The sequence below is a fragment of the Ischnura elegans genome, chromosome 11 (genome assembly GCF_921293095.1).
Source record: "Ischnura elegans chromosome 11, ioIscEleg1.1, whole genome shotgun sequence".
Lineage (NCBI taxonomy): Eukaryota > Metazoa > Arthropoda > Insecta > Odonata > Coenagrionidae > Ischnura > Ischnura elegans.
Genome location: NC_060256.1, coordinates 44,730,794 through 44,754,367, shown reverse-complemented (window position 1 = coordinate 44,754,367; position 23,574 = coordinate 44,730,794). Strand labels below are relative to the sequence as shown.

Here is a 23,574-nt window from a genome sequence, read left to right as displayed (position 1 = left end):
CAAATCCCGTGGTACTGCTTTAGATTTCATTCTTTGCGTCGTTTCATGATTAATGCTTCTAGCGCCACATCATATATCTTCTGCTCTTGTACATCCTGTCGGGTAGGCACACCTTTTCACACGCTCAGATATACAATATTAAAATATAATTTGATTATGAAATCCAAGTTCTAAGTTTCCCACCTCTCTGGGTATTATCCTTCCCGAAAAACGCTGGGTGGCCTGCTAATTCAAGATATAATCCATGGACTGAGCAGTGTTTATCAGCTAAATTTTCTCCACTCGACCCTGCCAAATCAACAGAATTGACCCTTTGAATATGCATGGCTGGCAAAATAAGATTTAAAAGCTTCCTTTAATCTGCCCCAAATTGTTCGCAGATTCGCGAAGTATTATAATATTAAATAAACAGTACTTTGCGGCGCAATATATTTTAACTTTCAAGCTGAGTGATCGCTAAAATGATATTTTTATTTGCCCGCCCTATTATCTGTTTCTGGCAGTCGATTTAGATACAGCATATCATAATTTGGTTTATAGTTATGTTTAGAGCTTTTGCATATTTTCCTGATTCATGGTGAAACAAAAACCCAGTACTGTTCCAAAAACTTAATTTTCTCTCGATTAGTTTCGACGGCTATAGCGTCATTATCAAGACAAACACTACTATAAAAACTGTCTGTCTTGTTTATCGTATATAAGTCATCGTTCCACCAAGTCACGCCAAAATCACGACTAAGCATTTACTTTCAGAATAGTTGCTTACTGGCTAGTCTCCGGTTATTCATTTACTTATAGCTGCATTTAGAAATAAGATAGCAGACGTGCTCATATACTGGAATAATTTATAGGGCACGTCAGTTTCTATCCGAGATGTTTCATGATGTTAAACTTACTTTCATGCTGAGAAATTTAGGGTACCTGTACATATTTTGGAGTTGGTAGGAAAAAGATGCTGTTTCCGTCATGAGGTTCCATGGAGCATGTAAACAGTATTTTGATAATCATATAATTGTGATTGCTTACCTGTGTATAAAAGTTTCTGTCATCTCATGATTTTACACTTAGCATTAAAATGACTTAAGAACTATATTATCAATAACAGACATTTAGTTACTTCCACAATATATTTTTTATTGTACTTGTTGACCAGTTTCGGATTTTAAACCATTATCATGTACAGGAAATATTTTTAAGACATTTTCTGTACTTGATAATGGTGTAATTGCCGAAAAGGTAAAAAAATAGAATTTAAAAAATATATTTTGTGAGTAAATAAATGTCTGTTATTGATAATATGGAGTCCTTCCACCACGCACAAGCTTCAAGTTTCTATTTAACTTGAGAAATAATCCTTTCGTCAATAATTTTTACCCCATGTGCTATTTTGTCTTATATTCATACCCAAGAATGCTAAGGTAAAGGTTTGTACATAACCCAGGAGAATGGCAACGTCCAAGAAATTTCACTGGAAAACCTGGAAATCTGAGAGAAATTTTTTATTGCTTCGCAGTAAACACTCTGTACCCTTTACCTACCTAATAATTGCCCAACAATGCTGATTTTTTGCTTTAGAAATTATTTTATTGCTTTGCAGTGGGTACCGTGTACCCTAACCTATCCAAAGTGATCGAGGAATGTGCTGTCTTCTTGGGGTAGGGCTCATATGTTTGTGTGCATGTTTTTTTTCAGTCTGGAGGAAACTGCTAATTTGTCTCTCGACACTGCTACCCTCCACAGGTCTTGGCAGCCTTGGCCGTGTCCCTGGGACCATTCTCTGCGGGCTTGGGCAAGGGATACAGCTCCCCTGCGCTGGCGTCCCTGCAAGATCAATCGTCGTGCCTGCCGGGCAGCGACGACGGGGCCGGAGGGCGGGCCGCACACGTGTGGGACCTGTGCTCAAACGACGAAGCAGGACAGTGGAAGGGAAGAGCCAGCGTGGGAGACAAAGCAGGTGACAGCAACCGTCCCCTTAACCGTTTCACTCGGGGCACGAAGTTGCGCATTTTTTTACTCTGCACGTTTTTCATCTCAGACGCAAATACAGGGTATTTCAGTAGGAATCTCCAATTCTTCAGGAGGTGGTATTTATCTATAATAAAATATTGAGATAAGCATAAGGGACAAGATTTATTAACTACTAGCAAGCCTTCCCGCGTTGCTCGGGAAAGATAGTACCTAGGGAAGTGGGAAACTCGGAACTTAGATATCATGGTCATATGCTTTCGTTTAGTTAAGCTCAAATAATAATTGTTTCAGACAAAAGTTCTCTCTAAGAAGATGGATCGGTGGTGTAATTGACTAGAATGCCTGACCGGCTATCGGGATATTCGGGCTCAAATTCGTTCTAAACCAAATTGTTTTCATGGCGAACTTCATCCATGGTGAATCTAAAGTAGCACTCATGCGCTTGACTGCGTACAAAGTCACTTGTTTCATGCAGTGCTTTGAAATTTGTCGTCACCGATTAGCAAAAAAGTGAACAGAGTATGACTCTTTTAATGGTTTACAAAAATTATGGTTTAGTCTCGACGCTGACGGCAGAGTAACTATAATTTCACGAAACAATGTATTATAATTAGAGGTGTGGAATCATATTGATATCTTTTGATCATATAAAGTATCGCAGTCATAACTTTTCAATGTCAGTCCTCGCGAGTGCAGGCTAGTTGATCAATGTACAATTGAAAATAGATATATTACATACATTATACCAGCTCTTCTTCCACTTTATCGCCAAAATCATCTATTTATGCTGCATAATAACTCACTCATTTTAACCAAATTGTAGATACAATTCTCTAGGCGATAAGACGATAATGTTCGCTGGACTAATGCACCATCTTTTATTGTGATATCTTCGATGATAGTGGTTCGATGAGGTTTTGGGACTTCCTAGGAAAGATTGGGAGGAGAACAGGCGCGCCGACTTGCAAAAAATATTGGGGGGGGCCCAAACCGGGGATATTGCCCCGGGAAATTTTATAAGTGGTGAGTTTTAAGTTTTTAAGCTTTTAGAACAGTCATATTATCAGCATTAGAACCCTGATAACTCGAATCTCGATATCTGGACACTCCGGGGAAAATCGACAAGCCTGACACATTTTTTCTTCACACCCATAACGAATTATTGAGGGGGCTCGGGCCCCCTCAGGCCCCATGGAGTCGGCGCCACTGGAGGAGAAGTGATCTCTTATATGTGGATCTCACTAGGGGGGAGGATCTAAATGTAAATATGCCGAAGGAGGACGAAGTTATACGAAAAGCAGAGCGTAAAGTGTTTGGGAACTTCGGCTTTCGAGAGAAAACCTTTTTATTCCCAGCACTTTCTGGCACTTCATCCAAAACATAAACAGATTTCACTCCATAAGGTAGTAAGTAAGGTTTACATGGAGTACTTATGAAGTATTTTGGCAATCTCGCCTCCCTTCATGGGCTTCCCTCTATAATGCACAATAAGGCTTACTCCTTTCATTTTATCAAAAAATCCTGATCCCTTCCTTCCTTCCTCTCCCTCTTTTACCCAACATTCTAACTTCCAACATTGTTTTCGACATCCCCTCCTCGCGCAGGACTGGCTCCATCCACACCTTCTGTCTCCTCCGCATCTCATCTAGAAGCTGCCTCGCCTCACCCACCATTCCCAGCACTTCATCGTACATCCGTCTTTCCGTCCATTTCACCTTCTCCGTCCCTCTCCAAACCCACATCTCGAAAGCCTCCATTCTTCTCTCGTTCACCCTCTTAAGTGCCCATCCTTCTGCGCCGTAAAAAGCTAAACTCCAGATCAGACTCTTCCCTAGCCTTTCCTTTAACACTTTCAGCACGAAGGTATAAATTTTAACTTTGCCATGATACTATAAAAATGTTCGTCATTTAGGCTTATAAGTTTACATTATATCAAAAAGGATCGAAATATGTCGTTATACAAAAAAATATCTATATTATTTGAGATTTCTTTTGCCGTCAACCACAAGATACGATCGGATATGGCTGAGGCAAAAGGCTGCGGCGCTCGCAGTATTTTTACGTAAATCGCCCTCGGAAACTTTTTGAAGTATTTTTTTCAAACTATTTCACATTTTTTTATTTATAGGGTTATTATATAAGGCTACCGGTCATAAATTTAGGCATTTTTTTAGTTTTTAGCTTAGAACTCTTACATTTTTCACTAGACTTTTCTTTTAACTCTTGGTTAAGGACCCCCTCATAGGCTCCTCCCTGTTCATGCACCCCTACTTTCCAAATGCAATTCTATTTCTGACGTCCTTATTACAGTATCCGCTTTTCTCTAATGTACTCCCCAAAAATAGTTAATTCCGACGTCCTAATGGGCCATATTCTATTGTGATCTTTTTTAATATAGTGGTTCGATTAGGTTTAAGGACTTCCTAGAGAAGATAGCGAGCGGACGCGAACTTTAAGATTTTGGATCTCACTGATGGAGAAACTCTAAATGGAAATACGTCGAAGGACGACAAAGCTATACGGAGAGCAGCGCGTCACGTGGTCGGAAAGCTCAGCTCTCGAAGGAAGAAAACCTTTTTATTCCCAGCACTTCCTGGCACTTCTGCCAAAACATAAACAGATTTCACTCCATAAGCCGTCGTAGCTTCCATGGGAACGGGGAGCGGCCTGAGTCAACATAGGGCATGCGGAGGAAGGGGGTCGGGGTAAAGGAATAGGGCAACATATGGCCACAATTGATTCAGCCACTCTCTTGCATCGAATTCCGAACGACTGGATTGGGTCGTCAGTACTTGGCGAGGATGAAAACAGCGGGACGAGAGGGTTCTTTTCCCGAATTTGTGAAAAAACATACACAACTTTATTTGCCTTGCCCTTTAAGGCCTGGACACAATTTTGCTTGAAGCAAATAAGATCTACTGGAGCTCCGGATTTATCTGGATAGCTAGTAATACGATAGGACCCATGTGGGAGTTGAGGAGAGTAGGAAAATCCAGGGGACTCAATCAGTTAAGGGTCAATACTTGAGCTTCGAAGTTTATATACGGTGCTTAGCGGAAAATCTTGGCCCCAAAATAAACGCATTCATAAGGAGCCAGTGGCATATACATATGGCATATGGGGGGCTCAGGGGGAGTGACCCCCCCTTGCTGGGCTGCCCACATTGCTGAACATTGCAGAACCACAACTGTAATTTTTATATGATAAGGTAGCATTATCTTGTATATGCATATGATCAGTTTAAATCTGTTAAGTTTAAATCAAATCTGTAATCAAAATAAAGTTTAAATCTGTTAAGTTTAAATCAAATAAAACTGTCTTAAAGTTTGCATGCAACATGATTAGTTTTCATTACGATGAAAGTATGGGCAGCTCAAAATATCTTTTGCGCCCCCCCTCGAGTTTTTTCTGCATCCGTCACAGTAAGGAGCTCGGCAGTAACCTTGATGTAACAAACTCACGCAAATGCATGTCGCTTTGACATAAATACGCGTGAGTATGAGTCGTCAAAAGTTTGGATGTTTCTTGACATGAGCTAAGCATAAACATAACTATTTCTTCTCGAATGTATGGAGATAAAACTTCTAACTTCATTACCTACCTCTTTAAAAATGAGATTTCTTAATTAAATATTTATAAGCTTATTGAAGTGAAAATTTTTCCATAAAATGTTAAATTAATTCAAATGGTGACGGTGAGCTGACTGTTGTAGTTTATGTAATCCTCCACGTGAGATAAGGAGAGAATCGGCTTGAACCCCTCTCCCCCCCAAACGCCACACGTAAGTAAAAGATACCCCCTAATGCATTCCCAATTTTAAGTACCAAAAAATAATTCATCAGTAAGGTGTGGTTTTTCAGTCTTTTCCCCATGACCTTACAGCACTCCTAATAGTTTATGCACTCGCCACATGCTCCGGCGATCTTTCACGCAAGGAGGAGGAAGGGGAAAAGCTTTATGGAGGTCTAAGCCGTTTTAGTGGGTCGTGAGAAGAAAATGCATTCTGGGAAAAAGTTAGGTGTAGGACATTTCCCTAAACTTCTATTTTCGGCACCCCTGCAGAGGGTGTCACGCAAACAACCCTAGAGTCCGGAAACACGAAGCTTAGGGAAACACATACAACTCACTCATCAACCCCTGCCACTCGCCTCACAACCCCTGGACCAGCCGAAAAAATATATAGCACACACCCTAGAGTTGCGGAAGGGGTTGGGGTGGAGGGAGAGGCTTAACCCAAAAACTAGCCGCTTCTACCGACCTACCCCATATATATCCCAAAGGCCGGGATCTTTGTCTCAAAGGAGTTTTCACGCCTCAAGTGTCGCAAGTCTTGTTCTTCACAAGTCTTCCCGGCTCTTACCAATGTAAGTTTGGCCCTCTTCAAAAGTAGAGACGGTCTCTTACGGTACTTTTGATCCTTGTAGGGAAAAATACCATTCCTTTCGTAGAACCCGTGTTTTTTCCAGATTTATTTCCACTTTACTCGGTCTTGCTCCCATAAGACACTGCATAACTCCCGCTTGACCAGTCGATTATGGTGACGCATTATTTGCTTAAAATTTTGTGAAATTTTCAGGGAGATAAATTTTTGCAAATCTCTAAAATCTTGGAAAAATAGGGTGGTAACATTTTCATGTAAATAAAAATTAAATCAAAAAATATTTTCATGACACGCTTTTTCCAGAAACAATAAGAAATGCTCTAAAAAGTATTCAAATTGCTTTTCATCACTGGTCATTGTCCCGTAAGACGATGCATAATTCCCACTCCACCTGTCTTTGACCGGAATGGCCATGACACATCACTTGCTTAAAACTTTGGCTATCATCATTACAAAAAGAAATCTTTCCTCTACAAATCTTGAAACATAATATGTAACATTTTCTTTGAAAAAAATCACTCCATTTTTAACATGCTCAATTGGCGGAGGTTTTAAGAACAAAGCTTTACGCTATCGTCAAAATCAATCAATTCTGTCTTTTATGAAACATGATGTCCTGATGAAAACAATCGTTGAAGGACAGGTGGAAGGGAAGAAGGGCAAGGGAAGGCCTCGAAAGAGTTACATGGGACAGGTTATATAGGATGTAAAAGAGAAATGCGTCACCATGAGAAGGCTGGGATTGCACACTCTCATTTCAAAAAGAGCCTATTACTTCTAACGCTTACCTCTACCGTTAAAGACAACGGGCTTTTGGCCTAAGAGGCCGTAATCTCGAAAAAATTCTCTCATTGTTTCCTAAGATGTAAAACTTTTACGAGTCTCGTTCAAACTCTAAAGAATATACCTTGAATACGTAAAATGATAGCTCGAAATTTAAAAGTGCAATGTGTCACAAAGGAAGATAAAACACGACCGATCGTAAGGGATTTACGCGTTCTGAGTCTAATTTATTAAGTGTGTTTATTCGCAGCAAATATGAAAATGCTCCTTCAAACAATTGACGTGCATTCCAAAAAATAACCTAGGAAAGGTTAACTTCGAATAAATGAAAATGGTATTTCGTAATAACATTTTATGATAGTACATAGGAAACATAACAAAAATATAAAGAGATATTATCAAATCACAACATTGTGTTACTAATTTAACTCAGCGCCTTTTTATAGCTATTGTGAACAGCAAAAACAATGGTTTTACGTTGGACATTGAACGAATTATAGGCATTTGCAAACTTGCGAAAAGGTCGCAATGAAAATGATAATGGTGTAAAATTTCTCCAAGATATTTGTTGGGTAATGCAAAATGAAAAAAATTGGAATTGAGGTTCCGCGGTGGGCGTAGGACTTTCTAAAACTTGATCTATTATCTACTTTACGTCAGCCTTTGCCTAAACAAAGCATTCTCTATTTTACTAGGTGCCGTCCATTAAATAATTGAGACCATTTGCCCAGTACTTCGACTATTTAATTTATGGCAGTATGTAGTTTGACTTTTAGCCAAGAAACCCCATTAAATCTTTAAATTATATTCATTACGAAAGTTTACAAGTTCCTGCAAATAGATTAGAGCCTCTTTATCACTAATTCCAATGCGTCAACCCATTATTTACGTCTTTTGTGGTTCCTTTGCAGTCAAAGCAGTGAAAACAAAGCACTAAAAGTCTAATACTGATTTAAAAAGGAAACTGTTTCTAGAGGATGGTATAGCGACTGCTTTGAAGTGGTTTAATCTTCTGGACGAAGTGGCCTTAAGCTACAGAGAATCATCGCAAACGTTAAAATCGGTGATTTATGGCTTGGGAGTTAACACTCCATTCGAAGGGCAAGTTGGTGATCCAAATATAACTACTAAGTACCTGCCTACTTTTATGGGTTTCAGCATCCGGTAACAAAATTAGATTCTTCAGTGAAATCCAGCTAGGTCATTTTCAAAGGGAAGACAAAATAAACATAGATCGGGAATTCGCTGAATATATTTCCTTTTTTGCATCGCCTCTCGTGAGTAGGTTCTACCAAGTTCCTCTGCGTAATATGATGTTAAAACTTATTCAGTGTCGCGGAAGGTTACTCGGGATTTCCACCGGGTAATGTTCTCCATCATGTCGCGACGTCTCGATGCGAGAGTCGTCCATCGTCATTATTTCCTGATAAACCTGAGTAACCTTCCACGATACTATACTCCGGGAAAGCCCGGATCATTCTTCGTACGAAGGTTGTTTGCTCTTTGCGAAAATGACGGTATACGTTACTGTTTTGTTCATTCATATAATATGTAATTCGGCTGTTTTGAGTCAACTATCCTCTACGGAGGAGGTATAAGGTATTGATGGAGCGAGTACCTAGTGAGGAGGGTATATTGAAAACAGTGTTAGGGGGTAGAATGTTAAACGAGGGAGAGGAAGGAAGAGGATAGGATTTTTAGATAGAATGAAAAGGATTAAGCCTTATAGTGAATTAAAGAGGGAATTTCTTAATGGAAAGGGAGGCACCCAAAATTCTTCTTAAGTACTCCATGGAAACCTACCTTCATCGCTGGAATACTTTTGATTAAATAATATCCATTAAGGCATTCTTGGAATATGTTTCCTCGCCGTACTGTGTGCCCTTGAGGACTGAAAATGGAAGTCTCTCTGCCTCCATCATAAAGTCCTTCCTCTCATTGATCTAGGTGGCAGGCTCTTGTATCTTAGAGACTTATATGCACTCGCAAACGAAGTGCTTCCTTGACGTATTGCGGGTAATTATTTTTCTGAGGAACACCTCTCCTGCAGCAAAGAACCGTATTCACTTCAAATGGAGTCCCCCCTAAATCCGCCCATTTCGTACTTTTTCGGTTTCGTTCTCTTTCGGATTCCAACCTTAAAGTTCTCCTCCGAAACTTTTGAAGTTTGCAATTTAAAGTTTTTTCGTATCTCATCACTTCTCTTATCAGAGAGACTTTTTTTCGGAGATAATTCTTAAGTGTCCTGCCGATGAACTGGTGCGACAGTTTGTCACTAGTTCTCGCCAATCATCTAAAAATATATTTGTTGTGTCTGCGATGGAAATTCCATGAATTCATCGCTTTTTCAGACTCCCCTTTCGAATTTAGCAGAATTTCGCGAGTACCAAGAACACATTGGAATTCGATTTTCCTCACAGTAGCGCTGAAGTTTTATCGGAGAGGTGAGAGTAGTGTATTCTCCTTCATTTGTGTATTTAAAGAGCGGCTGGAAGAAGCAAGCATAGTTTTGAAAGAAAAATCCAAACATCTGCTGCAGACGGAGATAAAAATGGCTGCGTTGGTCCTTGTTCTTGAAACGAAAGCGGATAGCGAAAATTTTAGCACTTTGCCACTGATTTTGCGCCGCAAAATACAGTAAAAAAAACATTCCCGCGGAAGTTTATCATCATTTCTGTTTTCCTTTCCCTATACGTATGCGTATGATGTTTTGAGAATCTTTTGAAAGTCTTTTACGAGCGTTACAACTGTTAGATACACGGGATTATATCCATCGTAAGTATGTGGAGGAAAATAAATATATTCAAAGTTAACTTTCTCTGAGAAAGCTTTGAAGTTAATGTCAGAGGGGTTGATCAATCCCAGTTTTTATTTTCTGTGTTAGTCAATTTACTCATTTTCTCTTTCCTCGAGTATAGTTGATAGCACTTCGTCATAATCATGCAACTAAAGTTTTTCTGAGATGATATATTATGCTTTTTCTTTCCGTAATTTTTTTAATGGTCATATTAAAACCAATTCAACCAAAAAAATGGAAAAAATAAAGTGAATGTATTTATTTTTCCACTTTTTATTGGCATACGTAACTACATGTTCGTCTTTGCAAATATTCACGAACTCAATGATTTTACGTTGATAGCTAATAAATCTTGAACCTTTGGTTTTATCTCAATATTTTTTTACATATATCTACGTTTCCCAGACTACGTTTTTCCCCGTATCTTTGATAGAAAATGAACTCCTATCTCATTCTCTAATTCCCAATTCCCAATGCGCAATTCATTCTTCTCTTGGTTTAATTTCCTTGGTAACTGCATTGTGATGCACTCGGTTTTAACCGTGTTATGTATTGCGTCCCGCATTGCAGGTTGCTCCTATCCGCATGCTCTCCGCCGCAATGAGCATTTTTTTTCGCGTGTGCTATCATTGTTCACGCGGCACAAGGATATCATGCCATGGAGAAAAGCGGAGCTGCTACAGACTCCCAAGAGTAATGACTCAAGAACGTCAGCTGTGCGGAGCGAAGCTTTTAAAGTCAGAAACATCTTTTGAAGAAGCAAAAATATTAGTTTCCCTAGTTCTTTTTCATTTTAATGTTTGCGTGTCATCTAGTGACTATTGTAGAGAAACTTTAAAAGGCTAAAAAGTGATATCCATGTTTTTTATTGATCTCGATGAGCATAGAAAATTAATTTCTATCCTCCATCCATGAAGGTCAATCAAAAATTTTGGATTTCCGTAGTGCGAAGGTAATTTTTCCAAACTCCGATGGCACTAGTTGCATCGTAATACTTAATTGTCATCTTGTGTGTATTGTAGGGAAATTTTAAAATTGCAAAGAGTGAAATCCGTGTTTTTTATTGATCTCGATCAGAATAAATAATTTAGTTATTCCTGCATACATGTACATTCATAAAATACAAAGGAAGGCTGCGCGGTTCGTCAAAATCTGCTACGGGCATACAGAATGCATTACCCAGATGTTTAGCGAATTAGCCTGGGAGCCGGTGGAGACTCGAAGGCAGCACGCTAGGCTTAGATTGATTGAAAAATTGAGAATACATATCTTTAAGAGCGACACGGAGAACATAATATTAGAGTCCCACTATATTTTACAAGTCCGGAAGAGGCGATATATGAAGAGAGATATTTTAGCGAACGGATAGATATGGGAATTCGTTTTTCCCATGAACCATAAAGTTCTTTAATGTATGCTAATCGTAATTTTTCATTTCCTTCTTATTTGTAAACGGCTGGTGTCCTAACACCCCCTGCCACACGCCTTTTAGGCGGCTTGCGGGGTAGTACGTTGATGTAGTTGTAGATTCATCCAAAAGCATGGATTTCCTTAGTACGAAGGTAATTTTTTCACACTCCGATAGCGCTAGTTGCAAAGATAATAGCGATACATGTTTTTTTCATCTTTGTGACTCGGAGGCGATGTAGTGCGTGGGGAAAAACTGTAGGTGTAGGAGTCTTCATATTTTACCAGTACCATCTAATTGATTGACAGCTATAGTTTTCTACTAGCTACAGCACAATTCCGAGGGATATCACGTGTAACAAGAAGGGCATTAATTAAGGAAATTAAAATAAAATACAGCAGATTTTAATTTTTTTAAACACGCTTGCTCCAAAAATAGCATAAAAAATACGCTAAGAAGTGCCTCGCTGGCCTCGGTGGTGGCGGAGTAAAGTCCTCGCCTGCCAAACATGAGGTCGCGGGTTCGAGTCCCGCCTGGGTAAAATTCACTTATCCAGGCAATGGTTGTTTGTGTACGTTTCATTGTTGAATTTGTTGAATACCCCGATTTAAAATGGCCTATGAGAGCTGTATTCGGTGGTTTGGGAATAAAATGAAATAAAAAAATAAAAATAAAATAAAAGGTCCTACACTCATTTTTAATAAACGTAATTAGTGTCCACACTTTATTCTCTATGGGATGAAACACTTAAGTGCCATTTATACTATTTTAGTAGAAAGGTTGTTTCATTAAAATCTGTTTTATTTTATTTTTTATTTCTTATCTAATTGTTCTTATATTTTTCCTTTTTGCAGGTGACGATGGCATCGAGGAGATAGCCAACTTTGCCCTGGGCCCCCAGGGGGCATCATGGGTGGCCAGCGTGTCGCTGCTGGGGGCGGTGGCGGGGGCGGTGATCGCGGGTGCGGCCATCTCGGCCTCCTCTTCGGACGCTTGGGGGCGGCGCCGTGGGGCTGGGTCCGCGGGCTGTCCCATCCGCTGGGGCCTCCTGGGGAGTCGCAGGCGCCTCCTCGTGGCGGCAGCGGGGCCCGCGTCCATGGCGTGGCTCCTCGCCGCCTTCGCACGATCGCTTCCCGCGCTCTTGGCCGCTGCCTTCGTCGCCGGACTCTGCTGCGCGGTACTGCTCCTTGTCACACAGGTCAGCCATTCAGTCCCTTCTACATGATAGCCAAATAAACAGGCATTTCTTTGTCATTTTACTAACCTACCGCGCTAACGGTAGTGAAAATCACTATAGTTCACTTTTGAATAATATCACCTGGGCCGACAAGGGCGTACCCACTGGGTACTACCCAGGATCAAAACTAGGAAGGGCAAGCCAAGGGTAGGTTCTAGTTATAGGTAAGGTTTAAGCATGGAAAAGGTGGATGAAACCCACACTTTAAGGAAACCGTAGCAGTTCTTTGTTAGGTTTTTAAATTATTTGCTTGAAAAAATATTATTTTCCTTAAAGACATTTGGGATTTTTGCTAATTGGTTGGTTTCCTATTATTTTTTTATTGCCTAAATCGAAAGATTATTACTCCTGGAGTACGTATTTCACGCTTTTAGATTTTTAAATGACGATATCTATTTTTCGCGATTAAATGAAAAGTGAAAAATTTCAAGCGCGTGAAAACGCGACGCGTAAGTAGGAATGATGGGAAAAAGTCCGTGCGACGCATTTCTGGTTCCCCCTCCCGCCTTGTGAGGTGACCTTGATCGAGGCTCTGAGCGCTGATAGGACGCAGGATGCTAGCGGGTAGCTGAGTACCTTGCTGGCTGGTAGTGCTTGGCTTAAAAAAGGTTTATTAATACCTTATCAAACGAAGAAAACTTTCCGACCTTAGCCAGTTTTTATAGGTGATTATTAAGACATGTTTCCCTGAGCTCTGTGCCTCATGCATGCATTGGTAATCTCAGACGATATAAAACTCCTATCCTCTCGTGTAGAAACTAGGTCCCTGTGACGTCACGTGGAGTGGAATCGCATGGGCGCCAATCTGGCCTTTTTCAAATGAGGATAAAATTTGCCCTTGCCATTCGTCTAAACCGGATTTTTTAAAAACCAAATAATTTGTGTATAATGAATACACTAATGGTGGGTAACGAATCGCAACCAATGCCTTTCGTTTTCTTTGATGAAGGAAACTACCCTATTGGGGGTTGCAGCCGGCCCTTCCTGCCCCTCGCCCGGTGGTCGAATCGAACCTTTGACTTTAACAATAATAAGAACTTAGAACTTTTTACATTTTTATATTTTTATAGCTTCACGATATATTGCTGTGCCGCTTTCACGTAACATTGAAAGACAATAGCCGTAAGAATAAACAAGTCCCATGAATTGGCAATAGAAAAAAAAAGAATATGTAACAGGTTTTTATGGCGCCTATCATCGTCATCTCTCCTACCGGTATCATTCCAAAACAAATACAAAATAGTTTTGCACTGCTCAACCTTAACCCAAATGCATACATGGTGTTTTTGGAGGCTTTTGAACCTACGCTAGTGTTTTAGAGGCTTGGCTTGATGCCGCTATACTGGGTGGCGCACTTTTTTATTTTACTTTTTCACTGCTGTAATTTAGTTGCTTAGATGGATGCCCCTGCGATAAAAATATTATGTCATCTATGTTTACACGATTTTCACATCTGGTAGAAAAAAACTAGCGTTTAAAAATATTTCTATCGAATTATTCATATCAGGGATGTATTGCAAGGTTGTGAAGACATTTTTTAATAAAAACTGCTTTCGACGCCAAAAAAAATTACGTGTAACCTGCTAACGTATGATAGGATTTTTGTAAGTCAATAACGTCAGCAGCTATTTTTTTGTGTTATAGTCTCCAAGATAACGAAAACTAGCGTTTCTTCATAAGTTCTTTCGTGATTGCATTCCTATATCTAGACGACCGAGAATGAGCATAAGACTTGCGGTTTTTAGTGCGGATTTAAGTGATTCATTGAATGCCAACAAGTTCCTACCTAGAATAGCGTCTTTTCAAATTTTATCAAAAATTTAATAAATACTTTCCACATTTTTTTATTTCAAACGGTCGGATTTATGGGAAGGTCACAGGTCATGACCCCTGCCCCCAAAATTTTCTCTATTTTACAACATTTGTCTCGTTATTTGATGGGTTAAATTTCAAATAATTTTTTTTAAACTATAAAAATTCTCCACACTTTCTTGATTTCAACCCATTCCGCGCCGGGACGGATCGGGCTCTGTTGAAATTCAGGAGAATCTCCAAGGGTTGGGGGATCAAGGATTTCCCAGAACTTGAGGGCGCCTTTTGGTCTGGTCTCTCCTCATCCGCCTTGCAAGCTATTAGAACGTCTCCCCCTCGTTTCGTCTTGGTCATATGGCAGCCATTCTTGCTTCCGCCCCCGATATCCCGTCTCCATGACCTAACCGCTTTCACGTTATGACATGAGGTAAACATGTTTCTCGCAGTGACTTCACTCCCCAGATCCCAATGGGTGTGTGTCAGCATGGCTTTTAAGTGCGCTCGACTTCATGAGAATTTACAACGCGCCATTCCAGTCTGGGAAGGTGCTTTGAACTCGCGTCTAGTTAAATGGGTTGTCTGCACGCCACCCTCTCCTGGTTGAGTAACTGCGTCTGACGCCCGAAATGTGTTTTCCAAAAGAGCTACGTCCACAAGGCCGTAGCCAGGGGTGGGATCAAGGGGGATTGATCCCCCCCGAAATGAAAAATATTAAATAGATACTTTATGCTCGCTTGGTGCTCACACGACGATATTAAATGTATAGCGGCGCAGGGACACCTAGTAGTCCAATGCGACTCAAGTCAATAATTATCAAAGCGAATTTGTAGGTGCAGTGTGTGTAGTTGTAGTGCAGTGTGTGAAATAATAGTGCTGTAAATTAGTAGAGAGGTGAGTGACTTATGAGCCTCCTGAGGGACCGCAGAATTTACATCGACACCGAGGAGTTAATTCATTTGTTCGCTGCAAAAAAAAGCTAGAAGGCTAAATTCAATTTTATTATAATATTTTTATACTTTCCTTTAAGGGTTTATAATAAATATGTATATTTAACCGTATACGCTATTTTATTTATCTTATAAAAATAATTTTATGTATGTCTACTATTCCATCTTAATTTAAATATTTAAATAAGTTAATATAAAACTAATAAATATTTTCTGGCTAGGGTCTTGTACGTCCATAAGCTGAAGAAATAACTCCACCAAGTTCGGTTATCTAGTGTATTGCTAGTTTTTAAATGTATTTCTGACGGTGTAGTTAAATTTTTATAGATAACTATGTGAGTTGATGATTGTCTAAGACAGTCGAAAATCCCGTTTAGGAGATATTTATATTTTCTAAAATAAATTGGCATTCGGGTTTCAGGTCTACAGACATTTACAATGTTTAAAAGGCTTTATCAACCTATCAAGGCCTGTTTTCACGTTACATACACGAAATGCACCGTGTAACAACCCCAACTTGCGCAAACGCATGTACAGAAAATAGAAACTCTTCTAATTTGGTTCATACATTATTACATATTCTATTCCAGTCCACAAAAACCGATCGTGCAAATAGGCATAACACGTACGTGTTAATATATCGTGTAAACAGGCCTTAACGCATGCGTGAAGAGTATTTGGGAATTTACGTAAATTTTGAATTGTTATTAAGTATCATATGATCGAGTGTAAACTTTGTCCAGCTTGCCTATTAAATAATCGGTCTTGGGTATATTTACTCAGATTCTGCAACTCATTTCTTCATTTTCTCTCCTTTCAAACAGGTTTACGTGAGTGAGATAGCTTCTCCGGCCATCCGCGGCGCTCTGAGCGCCCTGCTCAAGGCTTCCGGCCACCTCGGGAGTCTCGTGCTGGCGGGTCTTGGCGCCGCTAACCTCGATTGGCGCCACCTGGCGCTTGTGTCCGCTTCAGCCCCCGCCGCCTTCTTCCTCCTCCTCCTCATCCCCTTCCCCTGCTGCCAGGTAATTATAATCTATTGTGATCCTATGTCCATACTATCATGTTATCTAATACTATAAATTCGGCCTCGGTGGCGGCGGGCTGAAGTCCTCGCCTTTCAAACAAGAAGTCGCGGGATCTTCTGCATACGAATCCATATATTCTCTATCCAGGGCATGGTTATTCGAAAAAGTGCATTGTTGAAATTTTTAAATAACCCCGATGTAAAAGGTCATATTTGTTGTTTTCGTTGGTATGGAAATAAAATAATAGAAAGGAAAGTTATTCACTAAGTATTTTTTGCCATAAACTTTCTCAATTTTTTTCACATTGACAGTTCTTTACTCATTTAAATGATAAATGATCGATTAATTCATCTTTCGGTTCAAATTTCGATTTTTGTTGAAAAGTCGAGTCGAAACCATATTTTATATTCTAAGTATTAATGTTTTTTCCACTTAAATGTCTATTTTGAGAGTTTTTCGAATGGAAAATAAACATATTTTGTAACAAAGTTTTTGTTCAAAATAACCGTAGATTTTTTCGATTAATCTACGTTTTGGTTCCAATTTCGATTTTTGCTGAAAATTCTAGGTTTACATTTCGACTACAAAACGATTGATCGAAAATCGATTGCTCTAAAAATCGATTGCTCGAAAAATCGAAATTTTTCCAGCACTAATGCCTCGTTCAGATTACGATTGTTCCAGCAATCGTTGGAACTATCGTGCATTCACACAACGATGATTAAAACCTGTGCTGCCCTTTAGTGCTGACATATAAGTGAACGAGATATTGACGGTTAGCAAAGCTGTTGAGGTATGCAGGGTCAAGATATTACTATGTTCAACGTGCATTTAACGAATAATTTTCCTTCCGCCCATATTCTTCCTTGGTTGGACAAATCCATGAAATAAATAGAGCAAATGGAGCTTTACGAACTTTTCGTCTTTCCCTTTTCGCTTCCTCTTCCGGTCTCCATCGTAGAGTGGCAACGTTTGGAACTACGCGAGCTAATGTCAGGACATGCATTCACACTGTCAGTTCGGCCAACTATCGTTAGGACGATAGCTCGGACAATCGTAATCTGAACAAGGCATAATTATATCCAATGGCATATTCATATCCAATGTGCATAAACTACTAGAAAAGCATGCCCCTTTAAGAAAGACACTACCAAAGAGAAATCTTATTCCATGGGTGACTCCTGATATCAAGGACTTGATGAAAAGAAGGGACATAGCGAGGCGTAAATTTAAAAGAAATAAAACGGAAGAACTTTATCATCAGTATAAAAGCCTGAGGAATGCGACCCTAGGTCTTATGAAAAAAAAGAAGAGCGAGTATTATAATCAATGCTTTTCCAGTAAATGGGATTCAAGGTCAATCTGGAATGAGATTCGACGGCTAGGGCTTGTTAATACTAGTAAAGAAAATGAAAAAATGAATTTTTCTGCTGAGGAGTTAAACGCATATTTTCTTGACTCACTTAACCCAGCTCCTCCAGCCTGTCAGGGAGAGGCCCATGCCCCCTTGTTTCCAACTATACTAACCCAAGAGATAATCAGGAGTTCGGTGATGACATCTTTTATTTTCCTTATTTTACTCCTGAACTCATGTTGAATTATTTTCATTGCATCAAATCAAATTCAGCCGAAATAGATGGGTTAGACAACAAAACGCTAAAAAATATTCTGCCAGTAGTTTTCCCAGTGATATTAGATATTTACAATTGTTCCCTAAACTATTCATCCTTTCCCGTCAGCTGGAAAACGGCTGTAATCAAACCTATCAAAAAAAACCACAATCCCTCTGAACTCTCTCACTTTCGCCCAATATCTTTGTTGTGTACCCTATCTAAGCCTCTGGAAAGGTTTGTGTACAACTCAACAATTGCATTTTTAGCAGAAAGGAATCTTATCGATAAATATCAATCTGGTTTTCGCAGCACCCACAGTACTCAAACTGCTCTCATAAGAGTAACAGAAGATATCCGTGTCGGCAAAGATAATAAGGAAGTTACTATTTTGGTACTCTTTGACTTTAGCAAGGCCTTCGACTGTGTCAATCATGACCTCCTCCTACTCAAAATGAAAAAACTTGGATTCTCTGTACCTGTTCTAAAATGGTTTAAATCTTATTTGTCAGAGAGAAAACAAGCAGTTAAAGGTAGTGATGGCCAACTCTCTAGTTTTTCTAATGTATCTTGTGGTGTTCCGCAGGGGTCAATCCTTGGCCCCCTACTTTTCACGATTTTTATTAAGGATTTGCCTTGTTCCTTAATTCATTCTATGCATCAATTATATGCGGATGATTTACAAATATATCTCCGCTGCCATCCAATTCACCTGCTTAAAGGCATTGAAAAAGTAAATGACGATATCAGCCGTATTTGTAATTGGTCCCGTGAAAATTTGTTGAAAATTAATCCTCTAAAAACGAAAGGGATTATAATTGGCGCCCCACAATTTATTAATAAACTTAATTTTGATGCATTACCCAAAATTTGTGTTGATGGCTTTGAAATTCAATACTCTCAGTCTGTTAAAAACTTAGGAGTTACTCTTAACAATGTACTCACTTGGGAGGAACAAGTAGCACATATTTCAAATAAGTGTTATATAACGTTGGCCCAGCTTAAGCATTTTAAGCATTTAATACCTCTTGAATTGCGCAAAAAGTTAATTCAATCGTTGTACTTTCCTCATATTCAGTATTGCTCGCTGGTAATGTCTGATCTAACTAATGAATTGTCTAATAAAATGCAAATATTGTTAAACGCTGGTGTAAGATTTATATTTAATGTGGCATTACATGAACACATTACTCCTTACTACTTAAAGATCGAGTGGCTAAAACTTGAAGAACGAAAAAAGTTACAGTATTCTATTTTTATGTTTAATTTATTGTCAAGCAAGACTCCTGATTATTTATATGAAAGAATAATGGTCAACATTAGCAATTGTGATAGGGTTGTTAGGGCGCGGAGACGTTTTAAAATACCTAAATGCAGAACAAACTCGTTCCTGCAATCCCCTCTAAATACTTCTATGAGATTATGGAATGATATCCCAGATTATATTGTTAAGGCCAATAACATTAAACAGTTTAAAAGGCTTATGACAGCTCACCTGTATCAAATTTTCCGCGCAAGCCTTAATGAAAAACCATCTGGTTCATTGGCCAATGTATAATAATAAGTGTATATATGTTATGTTGGTATATTTTGTAACTATTCATTTTCTGAAGACGTGTATAATTTATTTTTTGTTAATGTTTACCTGGGTATACTCTGGTATGTGTGTTACCTTTTGTATTAATAAGAAAGTGCACTTATATAAGTGTATATGTATGTAAATTGTAATCCTGTTCCATAGGACACTAGTCCTCGAACAATAAAATCCTATTCTATTCTATTCTATTCTATTCTAATTGTAGGTGGTCCCCGAGATTGGAGTATTTTTGCTGAAAAGTCGAGCTTTTCAATTCGACTAAAAATCGATTACTCGAAAAGTTGATTTCGACCGACATTTTTCCGTATTTAATTGCAGGTGGTCCCCGAGACGCCGTCCCACCTCCTGATGGCCGGCGACGAGGAGGAGGCCGCCCGGACCCTCAAACTCTTCCGCGGCCCCACCGCCACCGAAGAGATGGCCACTCTGAGGGCCAACGTCCACCGCGAGAGGCGGAAGCGCTGGCACCGCCGCCTCCGACAGCACGAAGCCCCTGGGGGAAGCGGAGGGCCCAAGGCCGGGGGCGGCGGAGCCGTCTCCTCCGCGCCCCCCTGCCGCTGCGACACCGGCGACCGGAGCGACTCCAAGTCCCTGCTGAGGCCCATCCTGACCGCGGGCGGTCTGGTCTTCTTCCAGCGGTTCTCCGGAGCGCACGCGTTCAACTTCTATGCCGTGCCGATCTTGAGGCAGACCTTAGGGCGGGGCAGCGGGCTCACGCCGCATGAGGGGGCAGTGGCCGTCGGCGCCGTCCAATTCGTCGCTTCCCTCGCCTCCGGTCTCCTCATGGACACCATCGGGAGGGTGCCCTTGCTGCTCTTCTCCAGTCTCATCATGTCGCTGACGCTCGGCGGGTTCGGAGCTTACATACTGTGCAGGTAAGGGTGACCCTGGGAATGGGACATGTTGGCGCGGCCATTTCGGCGCGGCCGTTTCGGTGCGGCCGCCTCGGCGTAGCCCACTTTGCGGGAGGCCGTCTTGGTGCGGACCACCTTGCAGCGAAAGTAGGCGCGCAGTTGTTACGTTTTCTTTTCGGAGAAATACAATGGTAGTTAGAGTTTGTAGGTGTGGCTCATTACACACGATAAAAATATGTATTCGAATAATTTTATCGTGTGTAAAGTATGTCCTATATCCAACGTGGCTACCCCGGAAAATCCTCGAAATGCTATAAAATTAAGCTTTCAGTTTCTAAGTAATTTTAAATTAAAACCAGTTATACTCTTTCCTTCAGCCGAAACATCTGTTGGTATTCCTGTTGGCGCTTTTTTTGTTTTTGAAAAAAATCATGCACAATTTCCTTGTCTCCCGTCATTAACTTAACTTTGAACCAAATCCTAAATAAATATCATCTCAAGATGTCGCAACCCTTTGAAATTCCCAAACAGCAATGCATTCTGGTGGTCAGTATATCTTCCACATATTTGTAATTATATATGGTTATCACGAGTAATTTTTGCACAAAAAACGCTTATGTTTAGTACTTAATAGCGACCTAGAAATCAAATACTTTCCCTTGGAAAACATGGAAATCTCAGGGGATTTCTTTAATTCTTTAATCAGCTGACACCCGGAATGTATTGGACTAAAATCAAACATAATTCTCGGCTAGTCTTATTTCAATGAACGTTTTATAAGACGATCACAAAAGCAGTTGGATCGGCAGAGAATTTTTTTAATCCACGAACTGAACTGGATTTCTGCATTCCATCCAATGCTCTGCGATGGCTGAATTTTCGGATTCCCTTAAGCGGAGGTGGCGTTTATGGTCTTTGAGCCGCGACTCTATAATTTAGGGTAACCGTATAGTTTTGGCCGGGAAAGCACCAACCATTTCATTTAATGCCCGCTAGAATTAAAGAAAAATAAACCCTCAAATGTAAAGTTAAGACTTGCCAAAGACTGGCTTTTCTCGCAAGAAATAATTGAAAATTTATTTTGATATATATTTAAAACATTCATGTATCATTTACTGCATTATTAACGTATCATTCATGTATCATTTACTCCATCGGCGTATTTTTTTATTGGGATACATTTTGTTATTTTGATGGTGGCTCAATTCTGGTCCTATGACCTTGGAGACCACCTAAAGCTCCTTCTCTTTGTTATTTTTCTATTCAGATGTAATAACGAAATGTAGGAGTAAATAAATTATTATTATTGTTATTACTATTACTGTTGTTATTATTATTCATATTTTTCATTTCTTTATCCATCTAACTATTTGCAGGTCGGAGGGTAGCCTTTGGATAAAATATTAGTGTATCCGTGATTATGTTTCATGTTACACTTGTCGTATCCCGCTCGTCTTCGAACGAGATATTAGCGACAATACGAACGTCTCTCGAATGGAAGGATCAGGTGGCGGAAATAAAAATAAGTCACTCTGAATAAAAAGCAGTGACTTTATTCCCTTTACGAAAGAACAACTATGTCCCCGGCCCCTTGGCCGTGTGACCACCACAGCGAGATGCCACGCCACAACTCAGCCACGAGCCAAGCTAGGCATACCCTTTTAATCTTCCCCAAGGGAAGGTCCAAAAAACCCACTTATCTACCCCTGGACCGACATCCGCCGATCACGAGCGGGTCATCTCGTAGACTTGCACTTTGGACTAAAATGCCTACGTGCCGGCTCACGCGTAGCAATGGCTGCTGGATACTACACACTGTTCCACCAAATATCAGCATCCACCCTTAAGTTGGTAGTAGACTAAATTATCTATTCATCTCTTTTCAGGTCGGAGGGTAGCCTTTGGATGTGCGGGGGTGCCGTCGGCTCCGGCCTGGCCCTCAATTCCTCCGCGAGCAACTCCACGATGCTTGCCGAGGTCGGGGTCATCGGCGAGCTGGGCTCGTCCTCCTTGTGGTGGGGCCCTGGGAGCGAATGGGTCCCCCTCCTCTGCGTCTTCGGCTTCACCATATCGTTCTGCGTCGGCATCGGCGGTCCTGCCGCCGGACCCGGCCTTCTCGCCTCCGAGCTGTTCCCGCTGGAGCGGAGAGGAATGGCCGGGGCCATGGCTGCCGCGGTGTCCCACGCCGCCAGCTTCGCGGGGGTCAAGACCTTCGTGGATATCATCTCCGCCCTGGGTCTGCACGGGGCTTTCTTCCTGTACGCCGGCATCGCGGCGGCGGCCCTTCCCTTCGTGCTTGTCCTCGTGCCGGAGACGAGGGGGAAGCCCCTTCAGGAGATGGACCCTTGCGGAGCCGAAGGGGAGGACGTGGGTTGTGCAGAATGTGAGCAAGGGAGTGAGTGCCTAAGGGGTGGTGGTGGGGGAGGGGTGGGAGAAGGGTGTTGCGAAGGTAGGAGGGTGGGTGGGGGCGGTTCAGGGGTGGTCGGGGCCAAGAGGGACTACAACCAAGTTGGCATACCCGTCTAGCCCGCTATTGAAAAAAATAATAAATATGGTTGGACTGTTTGATAACATGTTGGGTCCATTTGAGAGCATGTTGAGTCCGCTTGATGAAACATGCTGGGTCCGCTTGATAAAGCATGTGGGGTCCGCCTGATAAAACATGTTGTGTCCGCTTAAAAACATGTTGTGTACGCTTGAATACGTATTGGTCCCCCTTGATGAAACATGTCGGGCCCGCATGATAAAACATGTTGGGCCCGCTTGATAAAGCATGTTGGTTCCACTTGATAAAACATGTTGGGTCCACTTGATGAAACATGTTGTGTTCGCTTTAAAACATGTCGTGTACGCTTGAGTACGTGTCGGTTCCATTTGATAAAATATTTTGGGCGTTTGATAAAACATTAGTCCGCGTGAAATATATGTTGGACCCGATTAAAAAACACATTGGGTTCACTTAGAACCTTTTGATGCCCGAATGAAAACGAATTGATGCCATTTAATGAAGAAAAAAAAACATTTTGATGTTGTTCGAAAATCACGTCCGGACCGCCCGAAGGCATATTGGTACTTTTACGACATGTTGACAACGCTTATAAACATATCTGGGCCGACTGTTACATACTGGGAGCGTGTTCATACATGTTGGAACC

General features: G+C 40.8%; 1 protein-coding gene across 1 annotated transcript in view; it reads left to right on the top strand.

Annotated features, from left to right (window-relative positions):
• The window catches only part of LOC124167628 (facilitated trehalose transporter Tret1-2 homolog), a 551,764-nt gene extending 528,819 nt beyond the window's left edge, over positions 1–22,945 (top strand). Inside the window, exons 4-8 of the mRNA XM_046545607.1 lie at positions 1,741–1,954; positions 12,192–12,535; positions 16,158–16,355; positions 19,884–20,440; positions 22,306–22,945. Coding sequence (XP_046401563.1) covers positions 1,741–1,954; positions 12,192–12,535; positions 16,158–16,355; positions 19,884–20,440; positions 22,306–22,945 — 1,953 coding nt within the window. The remainder of the gene's footprint in view (positions 1–1,740; positions 1,955–12,191; positions 12,536–16,157; positions 16,356–19,883; positions 20,441–22,305) is intronic.
• Positions 22,946–23,574: the final 629 nt, after the last annotated feature.